The sequence below is a fragment of the Natrix helvetica genome (genome assembly GCF_964273705.1).
Source record: "Natrix helvetica genome assembly, chromosome: 4".
Classification (NCBI taxonomy): Eukaryota; Metazoa; Chordata; class Lepidosauria; order Squamata; family Natricidae; genus Natrix; species Natrix helvetica.
Genome location: NC_138550.1, coordinates 41,632,258 through 41,651,250, shown reverse-complemented (window position 1 = coordinate 41,651,250; position 18,993 = coordinate 41,632,258). Strand labels below are relative to the sequence as shown.

At 41.7% G+C, this 18,993-nt stretch overlaps 1 protein-coding gene across 1 annotated transcript; it reads left to right on the top strand.

Moving 5' to 3' along the window:
* Positions 1–18,375, top strand: ACP6 (acid phosphatase 6, lysophosphatidic). The gene is made up of 10 exons (XM_081951278.1): positions 1–455; positions 1,859–1,987; positions 2,065–2,195; positions 2,520–2,599; positions 8,540–8,627; positions 11,188–11,320; positions 12,486–12,586; positions 12,747–12,842; positions 14,569–14,728; positions 16,152–18,375. The coding sequence occupies exons 1-10, from the start codon at positions 264–266 to the stop codon at positions 16,290–16,292; spliced, it is 1,251 nt and encodes a 416-aa protein (XP_081807404.1). The 5' UTR covers positions 1–263; the 3' UTR covers positions 16,293–18,375.
* The last annotated feature ends 618 nt before the right edge of the window (positions 18,376–18,993 follow it).

The following is an 18,993-nucleotide window of genomic DNA, read 5'->3' as shown; positions in this document are numbered from 1 at the left end:
TTAGCGGCTACTTGCCGAGGGAGGAAGGAACCGAAAAGGAAACCTCATTTCCCATGATCCGCCACCATCCTCAATGGGTTGGGAAGTTCTTTTCGGGAAGTCTTCTCAGCTCCGTTATTTGTCAATCGGAGGGTAAAAGTGAGGGCACGTGTTTCTGTTCCATGATAAGCCCTGCGTTCCCAAGCAAAGGCAGGGAAAGACGCGGGCGGTTTGCCTTCAGTCGAGCCTCTACTTCCTCTGGCTTTTGAGACTTCTACGTTAGCATGGATCTGTGGGCTCGGGTAGGCATGGTGGGCGCTCTGTCTTGTTACGCGCACCGCAAGAAGAGCGTCCTGGCCCAAGCTGCAAAGAGCGACGGAGAGAGCGGCAGCGGCCGGCCAGAACTGAAATTGGTGCAGGTTCTCTTTCGGCACGGCGCTCGCACGCCCCTCCGGACAATCCCGGGCATCGAGCAGGTGAGCTGAAGAGCCGCTTTCCTTTCTCCCGCACCCGGCTGGATTATCAGCGGCTGATACGGTCGGTAGAGAAAGCTCTGGTGGTATCGAGGGTGGGAGCGATAATAAAACCTCCAGTGCTTTTATAGGTGTGCATCACATATCGAGCTAACCCCACATTTCCGAAGAAGTGCGATTAGGAAACACAATTACCAGTCTCCTTTACAGGATAGTTACTAAGTTTAGATAACTTAGTAAGTACCATGTAAAGGAGCTGGGTAATTTAGATTACTTAATAACCACTGGATGTTGGTTAGAGATCAGTGTAGTTGTTCAGTCACTAAGTCTCGTCTGACTCTTATGGACCATAGCACGTCAGCCCCACCTGTCCTCCGTTGCCCCCCTGAGATTCATGTTCCTTCTGTCAATGACACTAGCCATATGCGATCATATTTTACAAACATTGGTTGTAAAAGAGGATGCCTGGTTTGGGTGATTTCCTCTTGGAAACAGAGGACTGCTTTCAAGAACTTTGCTCTTTCTCAGTTGAGCTGTAATAGAAGTTGCCTTCCCTGGAAGTGGCCCAGCTAGAATCATAACTGCAGCACAATTAAGATGGAGGGCTGTTTTATTCGTGGCAAAGTTCATTTTTACATGTTTGTACAGCTTAAGTTATGATAAGCATGCAGTATTACTGTACAAGATCGAGTTTTCAGAAAGTTTGCATTTCACAGATCAAATTAGGAAAAATAACACATCTTCTAAAGGAAACTTTGCAGCTAAATGACATATTTTCAAGAGAATTCCAGTTCCTATGGAATTGGAAATAATTTTTCCAAACTTGCTGAGGTGGAGTAATGATTTTTGCTCCCTGTTGAATCTAATAGAAAAAGGAGGAAATGGCATCCTAATCCACGATGATAATTGTGTTGTTGTTACATGTTACAGTATTCATAGGTTCAAAGACTAGCATTGTGCACTGTATCTATTTCATAGGGCATGAAGCATTGATGTGCATGAGCCAGTGAAATGTCCTGGAAAAGGGCTTGCTTACAATGAATGCTAATGATTGGGATGTTTGAATTTTGATTTTGACTACAACTTAATGATCTGAAGGAGCCCTTCTCACTAGCAGCTTTCAATATGTTGAGGACAGCCAAGATTGGAAATATCTGAAGGGTAATAGATAGACTAGATATTTAATAACATTCTTTACTGTATTAAGGTCCATAAATACATTGTTTTGAAAAATTTCTGCATCTAAGCAAAATTTAACAATCTAGTTAGTTCTAATTCCTATTATCCCATCGTTGATGATTAAACTGAAGTTAAGGAGTACCTTGAGTAATAACTGAAAAAGTATATAAGTGGTTTAGAACTTATGATATTTTAAAAATCAAATCTTTATCATGTTTTTGAAACAGGTAAACTGGGATCCTACTCTTCTGGAGATCCCTGCTCAAACAAAGTTTCCCTACACAGTAACTAATCTCACTGGTGGACCAAGACCATTTTCTCTTTATGAAGAAAATTACAAAAAAACAGTGCTGAAGGTATTTTGTTTCCAAAGCATTGTATTTTCCTGCCTGCTAGTGAGCAGCTTTAAGCGGAACAAAATTTCTCTTTTTAGGGAGGTGTAATTGCGGGACAGTTGACCAAAGTTGGCATGCAGCAAACGTTCAGCCTGGGGGAACGGCTGAGAAAACGTTATATTGAGGAGAGCAATTTCCTGTCGTCATCCTTCAAATCTTCTGAGGTCTTGTAAGTTAGTATTCAGTGGTATATTTCATGTAGTATGTCTTAATATTGAAGAAAAATGCAAAACTTGTCCCCACACACATACACAAAATAGTCCTGTGAGGTGGGCTAGTCTAAGACAAATTGACTAATTCAGTCACCCAGTGAGCTTCCATTGTTGAGGATGGACTAGAACTTGTATCTCTGTCCCTCATAATTCAGCATCTTAACCTTTATACCACTTTTAATTTCAAGAGTCTTGTAATAGTCATCCATAATGTTTGTAGGAGCGTGTTGAAAGCAATGGCCATTTCCGCTTCATTTCATCGGCTACCTTATATCTTGCAGAGTCCGTTCCACTAATATTGATCGGAATCTGGAATCCGCACGATGTTTGTTAGCTGGGCTATATCAACAACAAAAAGAAGGTTAGCAGTGGAAGCTTTTCACTACTATGTTTTCTGTTCTGCTTCACATCATATCTGCCATCATGGATTCCTACATATTTTGTCACTTTGTCTAGGTGGATAACCCCATAAATAACTAGCTAAAATTCTATCATAAAATGAGGTATAAAAATGCCAAAATCCATTATCCAAAACCTCGCTAAAAAGGCAGCCCAATAAATTCCAAATTCTGTGTGGAACAGATGAAAGTTCTGGGATCCAAAATGTCAGAGGATTTATAGGTTACCAAGAAGTAAACGTTCTTTTGCCTTAAAGCTTGTAAGATGTTAGTCATGAGAGATGTTAGGGAGAGATGATAGTCTTTGAGCTTAGATTTGATTTGTTATCCCCAGTATTTGTTAACCTTGTTAAAGGTTTTGATTTAAGACATCGAGGCATATGTGATATAAATTAATTTACAAAAAAGCTCACAGTATGAGCTGTTAAATGCAAGAGTTGAATCTATCTCTGGTAAATATCTGTCAATCTTTCTTCTTCCTTTTCTTCTTCTTTCACTTCTTCTTTCTATTCTTCTATAGCTATCTATTCATCTATCCTATGCTATCCTATCGTTCCTTGCTATGCTATGCTATCCTATCCTATCCTTCCTTCCTATCCTATATAAAAGGCTGTATGTACAGATGAAACTCGAAAAATTAGAATATCGTGCAAAAGTTCATTTATTTCAGTAATGCAACTTAAAAGGTGAAACTAATATATGACATAAGACTGTTTACATGCAAAGCAAGATAGTTCAAGCCGTGATTTGTCATAATTGTGATGATTATGGCGTACAGCTCATGAAAACCCCAAATCCACCATTTCAGAAAATTAGAGTATTACATGCAATCAATAAAACAATGATTGTACATAGAACAATATCGGACCTCTGAAAAGTATAAGCATGCATATGTATTCAGTACTTGGTTTGGGCCCCTTTTGCAGCAATTACTGCCTCGATGCAGGAATAACGGAAACCTGGTTGGGCCCGGAGGGGGGGTTGTCCCTCGGGGAAATGTGCCCTCCAGGTTACTGGGTATTCCATCAGCCACGGGCCCAGGGTAGGGGCGGTGGGGTAGCGATAATCATCCGGGAAGATTTGGCTCCAAGAGAATTCACTGTGTTGCAGACATCTGGTTGTGAGTCTCTGGGCGTGAAATGGGGCCCAGGGAGTCAGTTGGGTTTGTTGATAGTATACCTGGCTCCCCGCCATACATCAACAGCCCTGCCCGGACTCCTCGAGCTGATCGCGGAGATGGCGGTTGAGACCCCCAAGTTATTAGTGATGGGGGATTTCAATCTGCCATCGACGGGAGAGGCATCCGAGGCAGCCCGGGAATTCATGGCTTCCATGACAGCCATGGATCTGACTCAAGTAGTTCGGGACCCCACACACGAGAGAGGCCACATACTGGATCTTGTGTTTGTCTCCGACCAGTGGACGAGTGATCTGGGAAGAGGGAATTTAGTCATCACGCCCCTGTCATGGTCAGATCACTCACTTCTCCAACTGGACTTCCCTGGCGCTACCCCCCGCCGCGGGGAGGCGGAACCAGCTGGTCCCAGATGGTTCCGCCCCAGGCGTCTGATGGAACCAGATAGGTTCCAGGCGGAGCTTGGGCCACCTCCTGCAGACCTGTTCCGCTCCCGGGCAGAGGACCTGGTGGCCGCGTGGAACAGTGCAGCCGCCGGAGCCTTGGACCGGGTTGCGCCTTTGCGGCCTCTCCGATGGCAACGATCGACCCGGGCCCCCTGGTTTAACGGGGAGCTAAGGGCGATGAAACGCCACAGGAGACGCCTAGAGAACAAGTGGAGATCCTCCCGCTCCGAATCTGATCGAACACAGGTAAGAGCCTACTTAAGGACCTACCTTGTGGCAATAAGGGTGGCCAAACGTCAATATTGTGCCACCCTTATAGCGTCCGCAGAGAACCGCCCTGCCGCCCTGTTTCGGGTGACCCGTTCCCTGCTGTCGCAGGGACAACGGGACCCCCCATTGCAGGGCAGGGCAGAAGAGTTTGGGGAATACCTGCAGGATAAAATTGATCAGATCCGGAGGGGGTGGACCCACTCCAGTGCTCCAGAGGGGGCGTCCGAGGCTAGTCTTGAGATTCCACGCTGGGAGGAGTTTGACCCTGTTGTCACCGAAGATTTGGACAGGTTGCGCGGGCGACTGCGAGCCACCACATGTTTATTGGACCCGTGCCCCTCCTGGTTGGTACTGGCTTCCTGGGAGGGTTCACAAGGCTGGGACTGGTGAACGCTTCGTTGGGTGAGGGCCTTTTACCAACCGCCTTGAAAGAGGCAGTGGTGAGACCCCTGCTCAAGAAGCCTTCTCTGGACCCAATGGAGCTAGCAAATTATTGTCCTGTCTCCAACCTTCCTTTTTTAGCGAAGGTTGTTGAGAGTGTGGTGGCTCAGCAGTTCCTGCGTCACCTGGAGGAAGATGATTATCTAGACCCGCGCCAGTCCGGCTTCCGACCCGGTCACAGCACGGAGACGGCCTTGGTCGCGTTGGTGGATGATCTCTGGAGGGCAAAGGATGCAGGTTGTTCCTCCATCCTTGTCCTATTAGACCTCTCGGCGGCTTTCGATACCATCGACCATGGTATCCTATTGCGCCGTCTGGAGGGGTTGGGGATCGGGGGCACCGTATTGCGGTGGTTCCGCTCCTACCTCTCTGGCCGGACGCAATGTGTGTTGACAGGGGAGCAGAGGTCGACCCCGAGGCCCCTCACTTGTGGGGTCCCACAGGGGTCGATCCTCTCGCCTCTCCTGTTCAACACATATATGAAACCGCTGGGCGAGATCATCCGTGGTTTTGGGGTGAGATATCATCTGTACGCTGATGACACTCAGCTGTATATTTCCACCCCAAACCACCCCAACGAGGCTGTTGAAGCGATGTGCCATTGTCTGGAAGCCATGCGGGTCTGGATGGGTGACAACAGGCTCAGGCTCAACCCCTCCAAGACAGAGTGGCTGTGGCTTTCGGCACCCCGGTACAACCAGCACATTCCATCGCTGGCCATCGGGGATGAACAATTAGCCCCGGTGGAACGGGCACGCAATTTGGGCGTCCTCCTTGATGCCCGGCTGGCTATGGAAGATCATGTGGCAGCCGTGGCGAGGGGGACGTTCCACCAGGTTCGCCTGGTGCGCCAATTGCGACCCCTTTTGGACTGGGAGGCCCTGCACACAGTCACTCACGCGCTGGTGACGTCTCGCCTGGACTACTGTAATGCTCTCTACATGGGGCTCCCCTTGAGGTGCACCCGGAGGCTGCAGTTGGTCCAGAATGCAGCCGCGCGGGTAATTATGGGGAGATCGAGGTTCTCCCATATAACACCGCTCCTGCGCGAGCTGCATTGGCTTCGTGTGGCCTACCGGGTGCGCTTCAAGGTGTTAGTTACCATTTTCAAAGCGCTCCATGGCATAGGGCCTAGTTACCTGCGGGATCGTGTCCTGCCCCATACATCCCTGCGACCCATTCGCTCACACAGAGAGGGTCTCCTCCGGGTGCTGTCCTCTAGAGATTGTCAGAGGGCGGTGCCCAGGAGCAGGTCCTTCTCTGTGGCGGGCCCTACCCTTTGGAACGACTTCCCCCCAGACATTAGAACAACAACCGATCTCCGCTCCTTCCGCAGTAAACTGAAGACCCACCTGTTTCGGCTAGCCGGCCTGGCATAATTCGACAACTTTTCCACCCCTAGGTCATTTTTAATTGTCAATTTTAGTTTTTAAACTATGAATGTTATTGGGGTTTTAACCTTTTTTTAGTATTGTAATTATTTATTTATTTTTTACCTCCTCTGTATGACACTGTGCTGACTGTTGCTTGTGTACGTCGCCCCGAGTCCTTGTGGGGAGAGGGGGCGACTAATAAGTTTAAATAAATAAATAAATAAATGCGGCATGGCATGGAAGCTATCAGCTATCTTTTCTGATGAGAGCAACTTTTGCATCTCATTTGGAAACCAAGGACCCAGAGTATGGAGGAAGAATGGAGAGGCCAATCAAGCACAGTAATCCCATGGTCATTGAACCAGTTTTTGGCACTTTTGGCAAAAGTTGCTCTCATCAGAAAAGAGGACTTTGGACCAAGGAGCAACAGGACTTTGGACCACTGTGCTTCATTAAGACCAGGGTCAATGCAGCTGTCTACCAGGAGATTTTGGAGCACTTTATGCTTCCTTCCGCGGACGAGCTTTATGGGGATGCTGACTTCATTTTTCAGCTGCCCACACTGCCAAAAGCACCAAAGCCTGGTTCAATGACCGTGGGATTACTGTGCTTGATTGGCCAGCAAACTCGCCTGACCTGAACCCCATAGAGAATCTATGGGGCATTGCCAAGAGAAAGATGAGAGACATGAGACCGAACAATGCAGAAGAGCTGATGGCCGCTATTGAAGCATCCTGGTCTTCCATAACACCTCAGCAGTGCCACAGGCTGATAGCTTCCATGCCACGCCACATTGTGGCAGTAATTGCTGCAAAAGGGCCCAAACCAAGTACTGAGTACATATGGATACATACTTTTCAGAGGTCTGATATTGCTCTATGTACAATCCTTGTTTTATTGATTGCATGTAATATTCTAATTTTCTGAGATGGTGGATTTGGGATTTTCATGAGCTGTATGCCATAATCTTCACTATTATGACAAATCACGGCTTGAACTATCTTGCTTTGCATGCAATGAGTCTATATCATATATTAGTTTCACCTTTTTAGTTGCATTACTGAAATAAATGAACTTTTGCACGATATGCTAATTTTTCGAGTTTCACCTGTATGTATGTTCCAGCATAACTCTGGAGCACCTCGAGCAATTTCAAACAAACTTGGTGTATGTGTGTCTGTGTGTTCCAGCATAACTCTGGAACACCTGCTTGTTAAGGAGAGAGAATGCAGTGTAGTAGAGCAGCAAGTGCTTTTGATGTCATGGGAGGGAGAAGAGAGAACCTGGAGTGTTAAGCAGAGCGAGTGCGGCGGCCTAGAGCGGCAACTGTTTGTGATATCAGTTCCTTAGCAGCTTCCTCTGGAAAGCCAGCGGTAATGTTAGCTCCCCAGTTAAATAATGGGGAAGTGCCTGATGGATTTGGGGCAATGTGCCAGGGTCATAGACAGGGCGGGAAAGAGGAGCACATGGGAGGGAGAAGGAAGAGGGCAGGGATGATGGGCATGGAATAGAGGGAAAAAAGGCCCCTCTCAATGGCTCCCTTTCAGACAAATGCTTTTGGGCAAAGTGCCAGGATTGTAGACAGGACAGGAAAAAGGAGCGCATGGGAGAGGGAAGAGAGAGGGCAGGGATGATGGGCATGGGAGGAGGAGACAGGCCCCTCTCAATGGCTTCCTGTCAAACAAACGCTTTGATGTCTATAAATACCTGGGCAACACTGGGTTATCAGCTACTATGTTAATAAATACTGAATTTTATTTGGCATTTTGTACAATGGGTCCTTTTAGTTTGCAGCCATGATGTATCATTAACTTAGAAAGTAATGTACTTAGGAATAGAGGCATGTAGACTTTGAAGAGTAGGAAAAGTTCTTTACTGAGATTGGTTAGTAATAAAATAGATGGGATACTACAAATATTTAAAAACAAAAATGTAGTTCAAGTGGATTTATATTTCAGAATGCAAGAAATCCTAGTATAAATCCTTTACATTAGGGGTGTCAAACTCGATTTCATTGTCGGGGTTGTCTTTGACCCCAGGGGAATGGGCCTGGCTAGGGTGGGCGTGGCCAGCCTAATGTCACTTGTGTGGCTTCTGAGCTCCATTTCAGCTGTGACAGCCACCTGCAACCCTCTGCCAGTGAAAATGGATCCGGCCCCCAGGCCTTGAGTTTGACACCCCTGCTTTACCTCTTTGATATTACAATTTGTGAAAGAGCCATTTTTTTTAATTACCCAGGAGCTGTTACCATTGTCACAGATAATGCAGAATCTGAAATCCTTTATCCCAATCCAGGGAATTGCCAACAACTTAAACATATGTATAGGTGAGTTGCCAGTATATTTTTGGTTGATGTCATTGTATGTATAGAAAACACTGTGATGTGCCAAAAAGCAGCTTATAATAGCCTTGTATAAAACAGCCATGATTTCTAATTTGGATTTCTGAACAGAATAATTTTAATGTATGTAGTGGGCTCCAGGTTGATGACAACTGATGTAAGATAGCTTCATTATCAAAAGCAGCATGCATTTTCCTACGTCCATTGGTTATGCTTTTGGGAATAGTAGTTAAATTTGGCTTGTTTTGTGCAGTTGGTCTTCAAAGAATGTGGCCATGCTCCAAGTGTATGCATGGAGCAAGTTCTACCTTGCCTTTTTTCACCATCATTATAGGGTAAGTGTAGGTAGCTATGAAAGCCTTCAGCAAATGGCTGTAATATTATTATGAGAGTCTCAAATTTCTGTAATAAGAACAACTGTAAAAAGCTCATGCAAAATAGAAAAAGGCTCATTAGCTGCTCAGATCACAGTTGTATTTCACGATCTACTACTAAACCTCCCAGGAAGCTATTATAAACAGTGTCATGCATAATCCATATGCAGTTTAGGGAATGAATAAAATTCTTTTATAAGGCTCCCTTTACTTTACTTTACTTTTATTTAGATTTCTAGACCGCCCCCTCTCCCTCTTCCCTGGAGGTGAAATGAAAAAAAAAAAGGAAGTATATGGTATCTTACAACGGCTACTCAATCATATGCTGTCCTGATATTCAAAGAAAGATATTTAGTTCTTGGGTCCTTCAATGGTAGCTACTAGGTCCCACGAGACACAAGATCCATTTTTTCCATATACATGGAATCCAAATTAAATGGGAACTAGTATACAACCCTATTTTCAGGTATGCCTCTGGCCCCTGTACTTAATCCAGGGAATCTCTTGGGGAGAAAAAAATAATATAGAAGGCTGCTCAATGTTAAATTTTAAAATATTGTTGGAAGAAATGTCCTTCTGGGTTCAGTTCCAAGTGGGGAAAAAGACAGTGGAAACATGGAGGCTGCTTGGAAAGATGGTTTAATGGTGGACAGGATCACATGTCTTGAGCTCCTGAACAGAAAGGGGGGATTACATGCTTCAAGATGTTGGGTGAAAAAGAAAAAGAGACAGATGAAAGTCCCTGGTTTTATGCCCTCTCTGGGTTTTGAACCGGAGCTTGTATTCTGATTGGTTGTCAGACTCCCATGGTACCATGCAGGGGCACCTCTGTGGGCTGTGTTTTGAGTCCAAGTTTGGTTGAACATTGCTTCTTCCCAGGTGCCCTGTGGTGAGATGGGTAAAGGGCTAATACTATCATGCCTTAATGTCATCACCCTAGAGCTGAAGGCAGGAGATCTTTGTTATGCAGAATAGATTGGCTCGGGCCTTTTAATGGTCCATTGACAAAGGTGGGGGCTATTAAGAGTGAGTCTGTTTCCTGCCTAAAAACATGTTTCTCCATTTCTTATCCAGGGAAATATAATATTCTGCCTTTTCAATATTTCCCAGGATATTTCATTTTTCTAGGAGAGGGGTGGGTTTTAACTTCCTACAGTATCCCCATGTCATACAAAAGCAAAAGTGAGATGGGATGGCAATGAACATCCTGCATAGCTGTAAAAAGTCTCACCCATATATCGTGTAATAAATCAGTTGTATTCTTATGGACGTCCACGGCCATTTTGTTACAAGGGCCATAATCTACATTGAAAATCTATGCTTAAGAAAAGTGACGATTACTGATCCTGTTGTACTAAAAAAGACAGAATTATAATGTAGGTTTCAGTCCTGCCATTCTTGATGATGCCCATATAGTGATTGTAGCCTATATAAAGTAGCAGCTACCCCCAAGTCTCCTGACCGCCTGCATCTCCTCCACCACCTGATGGCTGCCACTTAATATTTGGGACTTGCCACTTCCCTACTGACTTTGGTTGTTGCAAGCCAACATAAAATTGCAAAGAGGTGCTTGATGACCCACAATCCTCACTTTACAGTGGCAATGAGGACTGCAGGGATTGCCATCACTAAGTGAGGATGTCATGCAATGTCACACTCTAGAATTTACATCACTTTGCGATGGAAATTCCAGACCCAATTGCCTTTGTAATTCAAGGGCTACCTGTAGTTGTATGGATAGATCTTAAAGATTCTGGTATTTTCTTAAAATGTTGCAAACATGAAAGAATGTCAGTAGAAATTTAGTTAACGGTCTGCTTAAATCAGTTCTTGCTATTTGAAATTGGTTTTGAATTTATCTTCTATAACTGTTTTGAAAATGATGCAGAAAGAGTGGTTCAGAACCTGACTGATGTCTTAAAGCAATTGTGTCTTTTTACACAGAAAGCCGGAAAAAAAGACCTCAGTGAAGTATAAACCTAAATAGGTTTGTACTTGCAGATTCTGCAACAAGCTAAATGATACTTTCAGCCTCTGAAATTCACATTGCTATACCCTTTATTTTCGCGAGACACAAGCATTAAAACATTAAAAATACATCTACTGTTGATTTTTCTGATCTACAAAGCAAAAATTAAGAAGCACCTGAAGCAATTTGTTTTCCTTGACAGAGATGGATGGGCTAGTCTGAATTTGCACCAAGACCTCTTAGAAGATCTGAAAAACATTAAACAAAAGTTGGGCATTAGTAATGAGCAAAAAGTAGACTTCATTCTTCTCCTTGACAACATTTTTGCAGAACAGGTAAACTTCCTATTTTCTTCAACTATTAAAGGGATGTATGCAATTCTGTGGGAAAAGCCACACTTAAGAAATCATAATCAAGTATGCAAGTTACCTCATTGCAGAAGTAGGAGGACGGGTAAACAATCCAGCAAGTGAGGCAATTGTTCATCTTCCTTTAAATAACATAAGATGCATTCTTTTGCAAGTCTGAACTTAATCTGTTTATTCTCTAACCAGCTGTATCTTGCCTATATGCTTGATCGCATCTATTGCTCTTTATTCTCTCCTCATCCCATGTATTTCCATTATTTTTGTGTAAAACTTTATTATTATTATTAAATGTACCTCTTTGTAAATGCTGAATTTATCCAGCTAATGTCATTTATCTGCTTCAATTCCCATAATCCCTGGTCTGAATATTTGCAGGTCTGAATCCCTGGTCTGAATTAAACATAGGTGGCAAGACAACAGCAAGGGAACACTTGGACCAGCTTTTTATTAATATAATATAGGACCAAATAATGCATATGCAGTTCCCATTTGTAATTAATATGAATTAGGTCTTTGTGTAAGATTAAGGTAACCCTTTTAAAATTCAAGTTCTATTTCTCTATATTTAAGGTTTACTTTTTATGTTGATTTCTTGACAAAATCTTTGAATGATAGACTTGGAGGTCAGCTGATCTGTATTAAAGTCGGTAGGAATGTAGGAAATGGCTCAGGCTTTTGTAATATTTCCATCAATTGGAAATAATATCAGAACACACATTGCACATTTTATTATGCAGCAATATAAGTTGTTTTTCAAGGAATCTTGGCATGGTATGACTGGCATTTATCATTGGAAAGTCAGAGTTCCTTGCAACATATCCCTGCTCTACGCAAATTTGTAGACTTTTCAAGTTTTGTTCTTGTCTAGCATTTTTATAATTTTTGAATACTATGGTTTAATTTATATTTAGGTATATCAGCATATCTGGATTCCTGACCATATAATTTTATTTTGGACCAAGGAAATGTGCCTTTTTGCTATCGTCTAAAATTTATATCAAAATTACTATTCGTCATCAATCTTCAGACTTCAAGTAAAAATGCAGGTGTATGTACATGCTAGTGATCTAACCTTAGATATGTCATTTTTAGACATGTATTTTATTTTATTTACTCAATGTTATCTTTTCAGGCACACGACCTACCAAGTTACCCTGTTTTGAAGAATTCTATGCAACTAATTGAGCAGAGAGCTATTGACTCATTCTTTTATATTACAAAAAACAATTCAAGGTGAGCATGGGATTTGCTGTATGGCTGCATCAGATTGATACTAATAACTTTAAAAATACTTTAAGCTCTCTTACCTGTTAAATCACTTGTGTAGAACTGATAAAGAGGCTATAAATTCAAGACTTGTTTTGAAAGTATCTAACATTTTTCTTTCCCATAGGGAGGTTCTTCAGATGACTGTTGGTCCTCTCCTGAATGCCATAGAGAACAACATTATGAAGGCAATAGAGCCTCCCTCTTCTGATATTAAGACCAGGTATGTAAATTGTAGATATTCGTCTCTCTGTCTTCACTTGCAACAGAACACATAATTGAGAAGTATTCAAAGATTAGTATTCCTCTGGGCACATGTGGACCTTTTACATACAATTGATAGAGACCAGACCAGACACAGTATAAAGCTATGGGTTTACATATTTGTTATCTGTCCCTAAATTCTGCACTGGGAAACACTAGTCTTAGTCCAAAACATCTGAAAAGGCAAGACATTTGTCTATTTTAATTCTATTGAGTAATTTTGTAATCAAAGTCCCCTCCAGTAATTCAGAAAAATATAAAACACCTGAATGATGAGACTGTGTTGGCTAATCACTAATGGTTTAGGAAAGTAAATGAGAAAGTTGGGGTTGCTTAGTAGGATGGAGAAGGGACAATCATTTTTTGTTGTTAGTTGCGAAGTTGTGTCCGACCCATCGTGACCCCATGTACAACATTCCTCCAGGCCTTCCGGTCCTCTCCCATCCTCTGGAGTCCATTGAAGCTCACGCCGATTGCTTCAGTGACTCCATCCAGCCACCTCATTCTATCATCCTCTTCTTCTTTTGCCCTCAATCTTTCCTAGTTCTTCTCCAGTGAGTCCTTCCTTCTCATTAGGTGGCCAAAGTATTTGAGTTTCATCTTCTGGCCTTCTAAAAAGCAATCAGGGTTTGTATCTGGCGGTGAAAGGTTCCATGCTGTGAAGAACTATACTACATAGGAACCTAGAATGGACAATCATTAGGCAATTGCTATTAAATTATTATTTTAGGTCAGTGGTTCTCAACCTTCCCAATGCCACAACCCTTTAATAGTTCCAAATGTTCTGGTGACCCCCAACCATAAAATTGGTGTCTGGTTCCTAAGACCATCGAAAATATGTGTTTTCCGATGGTCTTAGGTGACCCCTGTGAAAGGGTCATTCGACCCCCAAAGGGGTCCCGACCCACAGGTTGAGAACCACTGTTTTAGGTCCTGCATGTTCAATATTGTTTTTGACTGCCTGCATAGCTATCCTCTTAAAAATTCATTTTGGGACACTTGATTGCAAGGCTTATTTAAGGCTAGATCCTTCAGCCTATGTTTGGAAGAAGAAAGGGATTAACATAGCCACACAATTCCCATGGATTCAGTCTTTTTTTGTTCTTGTTTTTTGGAAATTTTATGCTAGAACAAACATGTGTAATAGAGGCCCTTCTGTATTACATAGATGTAAGGAAAATGGGTAAACATTGGAAAACACTGGTGACTAACTTTGTGTTAAAGGAAACTTGGTCAGATAAGGAATGCAAGCAAGATTTGTAAGAAATCATGACAATTTTAATATTTCGGGTTTGTCTTTACAGGCTTTAAATTGGGATGATTTTTTTAAAATTGCCTGGATTATTTTTTAATATAGATTACATGATTGTCTTTCACAACAGCTACCATGAGATTCTTGAATATTTCCACTAGGTGGAAGAAGCATTCTTCATTTAATCCAGCCACTTCTGCTTGTGTCAAATCATTATTTATAGAGCTTCTATGCTGTTCAAATGAAACTACCTCACTAAATTGCTTTGAGAATGAAATCCTTGCAAAAAGGATGGTGTTTTAAAATATTACTTCACTGTTCATGAAAACTAATCCTAAATGGAATAAATATACATGCAATAATAAAATTATTATTAAAATGTTACTTATACATTGAATGTGTTAAGAAGATATTATGCTCATTTTGCATTTAGGAAGCTCATCCTTTATGCTGTTCATGATGTTACACTCTTCCCGTTGCTGGTGGCGATGGGGGTCTTCAATTCAAAGTGGCCTCCATATGCAGCAGATGTGACTCTGGAACTCTATCAGCATTCCAAGGATTGGTTTATACGACTGATCTATAATGGAGAGGTACAAATTCTGGTCCGCTACTACTACGTGGGTCCCCTTAGCAAGTGTCAGGTTGCACGTTTTATATCAATATTCAAGCAATATAACAGATCACATCAGGGGTGAAATCTATAGTATTTACCTTTGCTATCAGTTCCCAATGTGAACGCACACACCACTTCCACACGTGCGCAGGCCCTTCCGCGCATGCGCAGAGCATCAAAAATGGATATGATGATATCCGGGCGGGTGGGCGGAGCTTGCTACTGAGTGTGCATGCAAAGGTAAATAGAACAGCGGAGGGGGGAGGGTTGCCACATGATTTAGATTAGCTAGAAAGCAGGAAATCCTGCTTTCTAGCTAATATAAATCGTGCATTGCCGCTGATCATCGGAAATACCTGTTCATTTGAACCAATAGCATTTTTTTACTACAAGTTCGGGTGAACCGGTACAAACCAGTAGCATTTCACCCCTGGATCATATCACTTTCTAAAAATGGCATACTGCATCTTTGCCCTCCTGGTTTATTCTAATCTCTGCCTTGTTAAAAATTGAGGCAATAAGCACTGTTCCTATACTTATTATTTCGAAGAAATAATCAATGTGCCTTCAATAATTGATGTGCTCTATAAATTAGGTCCATAACTGCTAGTACCAATGTGTCAATTTTCCCTAGATGCCATATGGGCTTTGTGTCTCATTAGATTTTTTTTCATTGCTCAGGGCAACTGTTTTAAGAATGAGCATGCTTCTTTTTCTCCCATAGCAATTTACACATCCGTGAAATGCATTAAAAATTTGAAATGAGCCCATTTACCAAAAAGTTGGGGAGTTGTGCTCAAAAATAGATCCAATGGCAATTCAAGGTACCGATTGTCATCTTTAAAATGTATATGGCATGGGACCAGGTTACCCTTGGAACTGCTTTTCCTTAAGCACTTCCACCTGTCTTACTAGTTTGGTAGATGCTTGCTTCAGATTGCCTCTTTTAAATGTTGCCATATAGTGGGAGCTAGGAAACAAGTGTCTTCCACAGCTGTGCTTTCCTTGTGGTACAGACTTCCTCCTGACTTACAAAAGCCCCTTTCTTCCTCACCTTCTGGTTAAGACTTAGATTTTACTTCAGGTAGCTGAGTCAGGAGGGGACAAGAGCCCGATATTTGTGATTCTGCAATGAGATTGTTATAGAGCAGAGATGTCAAACTTGTGTCATCACATGATGTATTCCAACTTTTTCTCCCTTTGCTAACTCGGGATGGGTGTGGCCAGCACGTGAAGCATCTGGCCCCTGAGCCGCGAGTTTGACACCCATTATAGGGCTTGGTGGTTTGAGTTGTTTTTTTAATTTTTTGTTATTTGTTAGCTGTCCAGATTTATTTTATATAAGAATGGCTATTCAAATCTCTTTTTAAAAAATAACTTTATTAATTCTTTTACTATAGGAGCTGATTCCCAGAGGATGTAAAGATGGCTTGTGTCCACTAGAAGATTTTTTAAATGCTCTTTCAGTATATAGCACAAAGCCACTGGTGTATAAAATGATTTGTTCCCAAACAGAAGAGGCAGTTTTACAACACAATTGATCAGGAAAGCACATCTCTTTCTAAATATTGTAAAAATAATGTATTAATCACTGTTAAAATTTAGTAGCTGAAACAGCAAGAATAAGCTTGTTATAATGGTGAAAATGAATCATGGTTTTACATTTTGGAAATGAACATTAATAGTAGAATGTAAATTATTTTAGACAGGGTATACATTACTACCTGCAGATAATATTAATGTCAAAGCAATTAGCATATCGTTCTACAGGTGAAACTCGAAAAATTAGAATATCGTGCAAAAGTTCATTTATTTCAGTAATGCAACTTAAAAGGTGAAACTAATACATAAGACTCATTACATGCAAAGCAAGATAGTTCAAGCTGTGATTTGTCATAATTGTGACGATTATGGCTTACAGCTCATGAAAACCCCAAATCCACAATCTCAGAAAATTAGAATATTACATGCAATCAATAAAACAAGAATTGTACATAGAACAATATTGGACCTCTGAAAGGTATGTATCCATATGTACTCAGTACTTGGTTTGGGCCCCTTTTGCAGCAATTACTGCCTCAATGTGGCGTGGCATGGAAGCTATCAGCCTATGGCACTGCTGAGGTGTTATGGAAGACCAGGATGCTTCAATAGCGGCCTTCAGCTCTTCTGCATTGTTCGGTCTCATGTCTCGCATCTTTCTCTTGGCAATGCCCCATAGATTCTCTATGGGGTTCAGGTCAGGCAAGTTTGTTGGCCAATCATCAGTAATCCCACGGTCATTGAAACAGGTTTTGGTGCTTTTGGCAGTATGGGCAGCTGCCAAGTCCTGCTGGAAAATGAAGTCAGCATCCCCATAAAACTCGTCTGCAGAAAGAAGCATTAAGTGCTTCAAAATCTCCTGGCAGACGACTGAGTTGATCCTGGACTTAATGAAGCACAGTGGACCAACACCAGATGATGACATGGTTCCCCAAATCAACACAGACTGTGGAAACTTCACACTGGACTTCAAGCATCTTGCAGTGTGTGCCTCTCCATTCTTCCTCCATACTCTGGGTCCTTGGTTTCCAAATGAGATGCAAAAATTGCTCTCATCAGAAGAGAGGACTTTGGACCACTGAGCAACAGACCAGGTCTGTTTTTCTTTAGCCCAGGTAAGACGCTTCTGACGTTGTTTGTTGTTCAGGAGCGGCTTGACCAGGAATATGACATTTGAAGCCCATGTCCAGGATCCGTCTGTGTGTGGTGGCTCTTGATGCACTGACTCCAGCCTCAGTCCACTCCTTGTGAAAGTCCCCAACACTTTTGAATGGCCTTTTCCTGACAATCCTCTCCAGGCTTCGGTCATCCCTGCTGCTTGTGCACCTTTTTCTTCCACTTTTCCCTTCCACATAACTTTCTATCAATGTACTTTGATACAGCACTTCTGGAACATCCCACTTCTTTTGCAATTACCTTTTGAGGCTTTCCTTCCTTATGGAGGGTGTCAGTGATGGTTTTCTGCACAACTGTCAGGTCAGCAGTCTTTCCCATGATTGTGATTCCTACTGAACCAGACTGAGAGACCATTTAAAGGCTCAGGAACCCTTTGCAGGTGTTATGGCTTAATTAGCTGATTAGAGTGGGACACTTTGAGCCTAGAATATTGCACCTTTTCACAATATTCTAATTTTCTGAGATTGTGGATTTGGAGTTTTCATGAGCTGTAAGCCATAATCATCACAATTATGACAAATCACGGCTTGAACTATCTTGCTTTCATTGTAATGAGTCTATCTCATATATTAGTTTCACCTTTTAAGTTGCATTACTGAAATAAATGAACTTTTGCAGGATATTCTAATTTTTTTAGTTTCACCTGTATATAATATATTCCTTTAGTAATATATTTAAGTTTCCTTTTATACTTAAAGAATATGGTCTGCTTTTTAAAGTAGAATCTACTAACCATTTTAACTTGAGATGAATGTCATCTTTGTATACAATTTTTTAAAGTTAAGGTATAATCACAGAACTAATTTTTCCTATTTTAATTAATATTAATTTAAATGAAGAGCCTACCTAAAGGTATAGTTCTTAGAAACTACTTGCATTATGGATAATAAAGTTTATTTCTTTTAAGTCACGTTGTCCTTTTAAGTCACATCAGTTAATAAAGCTAAGGCTAAAAAATAATTTCTCATTTGAAACCTGAAATGGGAAAGAGCTTATTAGATATGGTATCCTAGGGGAAATGGTTAAACAAATTAGCTGTGTGTATCATTGAGCCAGAAAATGTTTTACTGTTTTTAAGAATGCAGACAATGTTAATTACTGAAGTAGTGAAATCAATGGACATTCCATGTGGCTCTTTATCTGTTAATAGTATTTGTGTATACTAATAGTATTTACTATAATATTAGTATCTGATTGTAAAATCAGATTGTTTATGTTATGGGTTATAGCAAAAATAGGCTATCTAAATTCACTATCTATAGATAGTCTTTAGCTAGTATCTTTCTAGTTGGCCAAAGCTTAATTCCAAGCCTGCTCCATAGCTGAATAGGGAAAGAATTCACATCTGACCTGCAGATTTGCATGGATCAGCTAAGATGGTGGAATAGTAAATAATGTTTTTGTGTTAAACTTAAGGGTGTAGATTGATCATACTCACTACTTTCATGTAATTCATTATATCTTTAGCTTTGGTCAAGTTAGGCTACGGCTGAAACTATTGTTCCAGTCCTGGCTAAATGTATC

Coding starts and splice junctions, on each gene's coding strand:
- ACP6 (XM_081951278.1), top strand. CDS start 264: ATGGATCTGTGGGCTCGGGTAGGCATGGTGGGCGCTCTGTCTTGTTAC. Junction 456..1,858: donor CAATCCCGGGCATCGAGCAG/GTGAGCTGAAGA, acceptor TTTTTGAAACAG/GTAAACTGGGATCCTACTCT. Junction 2,196..2,519: donor TTCAAATCTTCTGAGGTCTT/GTAAGTTAGTAT, acceptor TATATCTTGCAG/AGTCCGTTCCACTAATATTG.